Genomic DNA, 7,545 nt, shown 5'->3' on the forward strand with positions numbered 1-7,545 from the left:
CCCTCTCCCCCTCCCTCCTTTCCCTCTCCCCCTGCCTCTTTTCCCTCCCCCTCTCTCCTTTTGGGTCAGGGTCTCACTCTGTTACCCAGGCTGGAGTGCAGTCCATGATCATGGCTCACCACAGTCTTGACCTCCTGGGCTTAGGCGATCCTCCTGCCTCAGTCTCCCGAGTAGCTGGGACTACAGGTGCCCGCCATCAGACCTGACTATTTTTATTTTTCGTTCAGGTGAAGTCTCGCTATGTTGCCTAGGCTAGTATCGAATTCCTGGGCACAAACAATCGCTTGATTTAGCCTCCCAAAGTGCTGGGATTACAAATGTGAGCCTGACCTTGTATCTTTAAAAAAAAAAAAAAAAAGTTTAACTGTAAAACCCAGGTAGCATGCCTTTAGTTGCACCTACTTGGAAGGCTGAGGCTACAATATGCTCTGATTGCACCTGTGAATAGCTACTACACTCCAACCTGGGCAACATACTGAAACCCCATCTCTCTAAAAAGAAAAAATTTAACTGTGCAAGATAAAACTGCAAAAGTTTGAGACTATGCTCCTGACCTTTTGATAGGGAGATATTTTAAAAATAAGATAGAAATCCATTAACCATAGAGGAAACATTGGTGAATGTGACTACCTTAAAATTGAGAACTTGTGTTCATTTAAAGACATCCCAAAGAGAATGTAAAAGCAAGCCACAGAGCAGAAGATGAATGGCAGCTTATATAGTGAATAAAGGATTAACACCCAGAACGTATAAAGAATTCCTACAAATAAATAATTTTTTGAAAGATAGACAACCCAGGGGGGGACAAAAGGAACAAATGACTTGAACAGGCACTTTATAAAAATGGTCATCTAAACAGCCAGTAAACATGAATTAGTCATCACAGAAACACAAAGTCAAAATTAGATACTGCTATATACACATCAGAATGGCTAACATTTAAGTCTGACAATATTGAATGTTGGAGAAGATGTGCAGCATAGAGAATTTTCATTCCCTACTGATAAGAATGGAAATTGGCCATCTACTTTGAAAAACAGTTCTTGATGTATAGAACAGGACACATGTACAAGAATGTTCATAGCAGTGTTATTTGCTGTAGACCCAAACTGAAAGCAATTTAAATAGCCATCAAGATGAATGAATAGCTATATTAAGGTATATTCATACTATGGAATACTATACTATACATTGAAGATAAGGAAACTGCTATGTACCACTACATATAACTACCTAGCATGTTATATATTTATTATTTGGTTTATTTGTTTTTACTCTAAAATATAAGCTTTATAAAAGCATAGACTATCTATTTTGTTCACTGCTGTGTCCACAACTTCTCTAATAGCATCTGGTACATAGGAGTATGTAATAGGCACACAAATATATTAGTTGAGTGAAATATTAATGTAGAGATTCTGCTATGAAATATTGAAATCTTTGTATTTTTTGTTGCTGGTCTATATAAATTTAATTGATTTTTATATATTAATCATGTGTTTATTATTATAGTTGTATTTTTGTGAATTTCTTAGAATTGAAAAAATCACATTCTTTAGAAGATTTAGTAAAGTTGAGTCACTAAAGAAAAGTACTATAAATAGTAAAGGTATTGAAAAAAAGTAATGAACATCTGAAGAGATCGTACCCTCAGATTGTTTCTTAAGGGTCTAAGTTCTCATTTTCAATAAATCAAAACTGAAAGTTATAGATATGCTTTTTTGTGTGATGTACATAGAATTATGCATAGCCCAAGGATCCTCTCTCAAAGAAAAGGTGTTACTTGCCTCTCCAACAAAAGATTGACCAGTGAATACATTTTTGTATTTTAAGTTCACATGAAATGTTTAAGATATTATACCTGTATAACATTTTCCACACTTTCCTGCTTTGGCTTTTAAATTATAGTAATTGATATCTCAACCAATCATCAGTCCCATTGAATGAGTTAAGAAGCTTTTACTGTCGTAGAATTTTGCAAGAACAGGAAAAATAAATTATAGCCTAAAAATAAATAAATTCTCAAATTTTGCTATACGTCAGAATCACCTGGGCAGCAGAATGGAAACTTAGACAATTGGAAAGCAATTTGAGCCTGGAATTTGTTTAGATCGTTTTAACAAGCTTCCCAAGTTTGAAAACCACTGTCCAGAGTATTACTTGTACAGATATATGTTGAGAACCATGATATTCAGAGGAAGTGTTCAAGATGATCATTTGGATTTAGAAAGAAAATTTAGACCTTCTTAGTTTTATTTATATCATTGTTTAATTTGCATTTTTGTCTTCCGGTATATCCTATTAATACAATAATACATATAAATAATTTACAAATAAGTGTAAACATATTTTTAGGGATGAACCAAATAAGTTTTTTTAGGCAACAGAAACCTCTTTTTATTCTGGTCAAAGTATAATGGAGAGAAAATAGAAAGGCCCAATTGTATTTTTTCTGTAGCTTTAAAAGTTTAAATTTACTTTTCTCCGTACTTCTAAAGACAAAAATTAAATAAGAATCAGGAGCAAATACTGTTCCTGACTAGCATATATTATCCTTTCTTCAGGAAAATAACATTAGTTATCTCTACTCAGATCTTCATTATACTTTTCTAGGGACTAAGTGATAAGTAAAATGAAAGAATTCTGTTAATTCTATAAGTTAACATCTTTAGATTCGCCTTACTTTAAATATGCAGTATTCGTTTTTTAGTTTAAAAGAAAAAACTATTGCTTGGTACTTTATTATGCTGGAAAAAAATCTGAAATTTTCTTATTTTTCCTTCTGAAATAGGTTACATTTCATTTTAATCACTTAGATACATCTTTACAACCTTGAGAAATAAATTGAAAGTCACTTTTTTTTGCATAATCAAAATATAACTACAGGATTTTTTATAATGTGTCATACTGAGCTGTAAACAAAATTGGAAACTGTTGGATATTGATTTTTGTGCTGATTTTCTTTTTCTTAAGTAATACTTTTAAATTTAGTATTAGAATAAGATTTCTAAAGAGTGATATGGATTTCTTTTGTTATTGTTTCTAATCTTATCATGATTAGTGAGACAGTAATTTGTTTTCTAGATTGATGACATTGTAAAAGCTGTTGGTAACTGCAGCTACAACCAACTAGTGGAGAAGATCATCTCTTGTAAGCAGTCAGACAATAGTGAGCTGGTTAGTGAAGGTGGGTGAGTGCTGCTATTACCTGACTTTTGTATTCCTGGAAAAATAACTTGTCTTATAATTTAATATCTTTCAAATTTCTTAAACAAGACTTCTAAAAATTGCAAGTAATACTACTTCTAGGAATTTTTTAAAGTAATCATTCATAAAGGTGCCAGTGAAAGTTATTTTCTAGAACTCTTTTCACTTGACTTGTAAAATCAGGCCTTGGGTTCTAATAAAAATCTTTGGAATCACTTACTAGCTTTGGTATGGCCAATTACCCAGAAGTTACTGATAATTACTCTTTTATAAAAAGGATTACTTGAAAGTACTGAGTGGACTTTATAATTGATTCTGTACACTTCAGTTGACTGAGAAGAGTATTATGGTACTTGAATGTTCTATTTTAGCATACCTCTGCTTAATGTTTCAGTACAATCCAATATACTAAAGCACCATTCTGGATCAGAATATACCTCTGCACGTTCGTTTTTCTAATTCTTAGCTAATTGAACTTCCTAAATTTATCATCACAAAAGCAGTTTAATATTTTTTCAACTGTGTTCCAGTCAATGATGGGAAAAGGAGGTTTGAGAGAGGCCGGATGTGGTGGCTCACATCTCTAATCTCAGCACTTTGGGAGACTGAGTCAGGAGAATTTCTTGAGGCCAGAAGTTTGAGACCAGCTGGGCAACACAGCGAGATATCACCTCTACAAAAAATTAGCCAGGTGTGATGGCATATGCCTGTAGTCCTAACTACTCAGGAGGCTGAGGCAGGAAGATCACTTGAACCCAGGAGTTGGAGGTTGCAGTGAGCTCTGATCACCACTGTACTCCAGCCTGGGCAACAGTGAGACCCTCTCTTTAAAGAAACAAAAACCAGCATGCTTTCAGAAGCCATAGCATTTGGATATACCTTCCCCACCACCTACTTCACTTTTTTATACCCCAAAATACTGAGGCTGCTGTTCTCCCTTCTTTGAAGGGTAAAACAAAAGAAAGAGAAATGAGAAGTAGGATATGAGTTTTATCATTCACTCTCAAACACACAATGTTTTTACATGAGATGTAATAAAAGTTGATTATAATTAGCATATTTTTAAAAATTAAAACTAGAATATATGAGTATATAAAAGATGTGTCTATGAATCTCATGTATTAATTAATTAGAATCCAACTTATTATCCAGAAGTTAGGCCAGGTGCAGTGTTTCACCCTATAATCCCAGCACTTTGGGAGGCCAAGATAGGAGGATTGCTTGAACCCAGGAGTTTGAGATCAACTTGGGCAACTTGGTGAGACCTTATCTCTATAGAAAAGAAAAAAAAACAGCTGGGCATGGTGGCACATACCTGTAATCCCAGCTACTTGATGCAGGAGGATCTCTTGAGCCCAGGAGTCAGAGACTGCGGTAGACATGATTGTGTCACTGCACTCCAGCCTGGGCAATAGAGTGAGATCCTGACTCAAAAAACAAAAACAAAAATTATTTAGAGTTTAACACATTTATGCAAAAGAGACAAATAACAAGAAAACACATAGTATTTTAGTTAAGGTTTATTCTACTTAAAATAAACACATAACCATACAGGGACATTGATCACCGATTTGTATGACAACTCTTTACTGCACCTTAAGCTTAAAATTTATGACAACTCTTTATTGCAACTTAAATTTAAAATTTAGGAGGAAAAGGAATGACCAAAGCTGTTACAAAAATATTTTCTCTCAGTCAACAAAATATCACTCACTAGAATTTTGTATTCCTATCCAAATTTTCATTACCATAGATATATTCCTAAAAAGAAACCTGTTTCTGATATAAGTAGTATTGATAATTTGGGAAAAACATCATGGTAAAAGGAAAGACTCACCCTCCAAAGCAACAGTTCCTAACCTTTTTGGCATCAGGGATGGGTTTCATGGAAGACAATTTTTCTACTGACTAGGGTGGAGGAATGGTTTGGGGATGATTCAATCATATTATATTTATTGTGTACTTTATTTCTATTATTACTAGATTGTAATATGTAATGAAGTAAATTATTATAAAATTATTGAATTATCATTTTGATATGTCTATAAGCAATTGATTTATTACGGTCTCTGTGCAGTCAAACCTCACTGCTAATGTTAATCTGTATTTGCAGTTGCTCCCCAGCACTAGCATCACTGCCTCAGCTCCACCTCAAGTTATCAGGCAATAGATTCTCATAAGGAACTCACAACCTAGGTCTCTCACAATTTGAGAATCTAATGCCGCCACTGATCTGACAGAAGACAGAGCTCAGGCGGTAATGCCAGTGATGGGGAGTGGCTGTTCATATAGATGAAGCTTCACTTGCTTACCTGCTGTGTGACCTAGTTTCTAACAAGCCACGGACTGGTCTGTGGCCTGGAGATTGGGGACCCCTGCTCTAAAGAGGTGTCAAATTTTTAGGTAACATGTAGTAAGCATATTTATTGATTACTTCCTTGATAATTTTATAATGGGTAAAATTCTGCATTTGAGATTTCCACATTAAGGAACTGTATGTAACTTTCAGTATAATTTAAAAAGCTAAACTAGTTTTTTGTTCATAAAAAATTACAAATATGTAGTCTGTTTGAAATTATTATTCAATACTAGTGGTTACTTGTATAAGACATTAAGAAATAATCAGAAAGAAAAATTTGCAGTAAACATTTTTACTTACTTTGGAGCAGTTAGCTTTCCTTCATCATTTTTTCTTCATTATATTATCTTGGATATAGTGCTCAATTGAAGTAGTCTGCTTTCTTTTTCTATTTAACCTACAAATGTTGCTTTCCTTTTGAATCAGTAAAATATCCAAAAGCAGGTTTATTTCTAATCTTTATTAAAGTTTAATTAAAAATTAAACTTTGATCCTGGATGATAGTTGTTTTTTCTTTAATTCAGACATTTCATTTCCTATTGAGGTATGGAGTATAAGAAATACATTCACTAGCATTTCTTTTTTAGGAAAAAGAAATGTTATTTAGCTAATAATCAACTAGAATTATGTATGTTTTCAACTTCTTTTCAATAACATTCATTTTCTTTTGATGCTGTTACCTTATAAGTAAAAGTACAGAATTCTGTTATTTGTTTCCTCTTTTAGGTGTCAATGCCTTTTGAATCTGATTATAATGATGGGTTTAGTATGGCAGCAAAAATCAACAGGGAAAAAAATAATACAGTACTAGCAGCCAAGCTTCACCAGAGCTGGTCATTTAATTCTAGATGCTTTCTCAGGGTTGTTTCTTTACAGTTGTTCCTAGTTTACAGTTTATTTTTATAAAATACATTTATAAAAATAATTCTGGGATATATATCATTATTATTTTTTGAGACAGGGTCTTGCTCTGTTGCTGAGGCTGTAGTGCAGTGGTGCAATCATAGCTCACTGCAGCTTCCATCTCCTGGGCTCAAGTGATCCTCCTGCCTCAGCCTCCCAAGTAACAGGACTACTTGTGTGCACCCCCATGCCTGGCTAACTTTTTAATTTAGTAGAGATGGGATCTTAATCTGTTGCCCAGACTGATCTTAAACTCCTGGGCTCAAGCAATTCTCCTGCCTTATCCTTCCAAAGCACTAGGCTACCAAACATGAGCCACCATGTCCAGTCTTGAATTCACGTTATTTTTTATTAAGTAATATTGGTTTCCTTTTCTTTTTTCTCATAGTTTTATTTGGAAATATCTCAAACCTATAAGAAAAATAATTAGACTAGTGCAGTGAACATTTCTTTGCTTTTAAATTTACTAATTATTAACATATTGAATTTTTCTTTTTTTCTATACTCTTATACACACAGACACACACACACACACACACACACACACACACACACTTTTTTCCTAAATCATGTGAGAATTAGTTGCAAATATAGCATTTTACCTGCAAATGCTTCATAATTTTTCTCCTAAGAACAAGGAGTTCTCCTATACACTTCTTCTATATAATCTCAATGTAATTATCTTAGACAAATTAGCATTAATTCAATAATATTCTCTAATATACTGTGAATATTCAAGATTCTCCAGTTTTCTCAATAATGCTCCTATACTTTTTAAATTATTTCAGTGTAGGCTCCAATCAAAGATCATTTAGTCTCTCATAATCTAGAATAGATCCCTAACCTTTTTACTTGTTTCTTTTTTTTCCCCTTCTTTTCTTTCTTCCTTTATTTCTTCCTTTCCTCCTTCTATTCCTTCCTATCATCTTCCTTCCTTTTCTTCTCTCCCTTCCTCCTCCTCCCCTGCTTTCTCCTTCCTGGAATCCTCTTCTCCTCTCCCTCTCCCTTCTCCCTCCCTCTCCCTTCCCCATCCCTCTCTTTTCCCTTCCCCTCCCCTCCCCTCCCTCCCTCCCTCT

The 7,545-nt window shown here is 34.1% G+C and overlaps 1 protein-coding gene across 2 annotated transcripts in view; it reads left to right on the top strand.

The window, feature by feature from the left end:
* The window catches only part of MINDY2 (MINDY lysine 48 deubiquitinase 2), a 73,519-nt gene that overhangs the window by 42,571 nt on the left and 23,403 nt on the right, over window positions 1–7,545 (top strand). For both annotated transcript variants that reach the window (XM_008061469.2, XM_008061468.2), the window contains exon 5: window positions 3,085–3,187. In XM_008061469.2, the coding sequence (XP_008059660.1) occupies window positions 3,085–3,187 (103 nt within the window). The remainder of the gene's footprint in view (window positions 1–3,084; window positions 3,188–7,545) is intronic.

This window comes from Carlito syrichta, unplaced genomic scaffold, assembly GCF_000164805.1.
Source record: "Carlito syrichta isolate Samal-C Ts95f unplaced genomic scaffold, Tarsius_syrichta-2.0.1 Scaffold305279, whole genome shotgun sequence".
Taxonomy (NCBI): domain Eukaryota; kingdom Metazoa; phylum Chordata; class Mammalia; order Primates; family Tarsiidae; genus Carlito; species Carlito syrichta.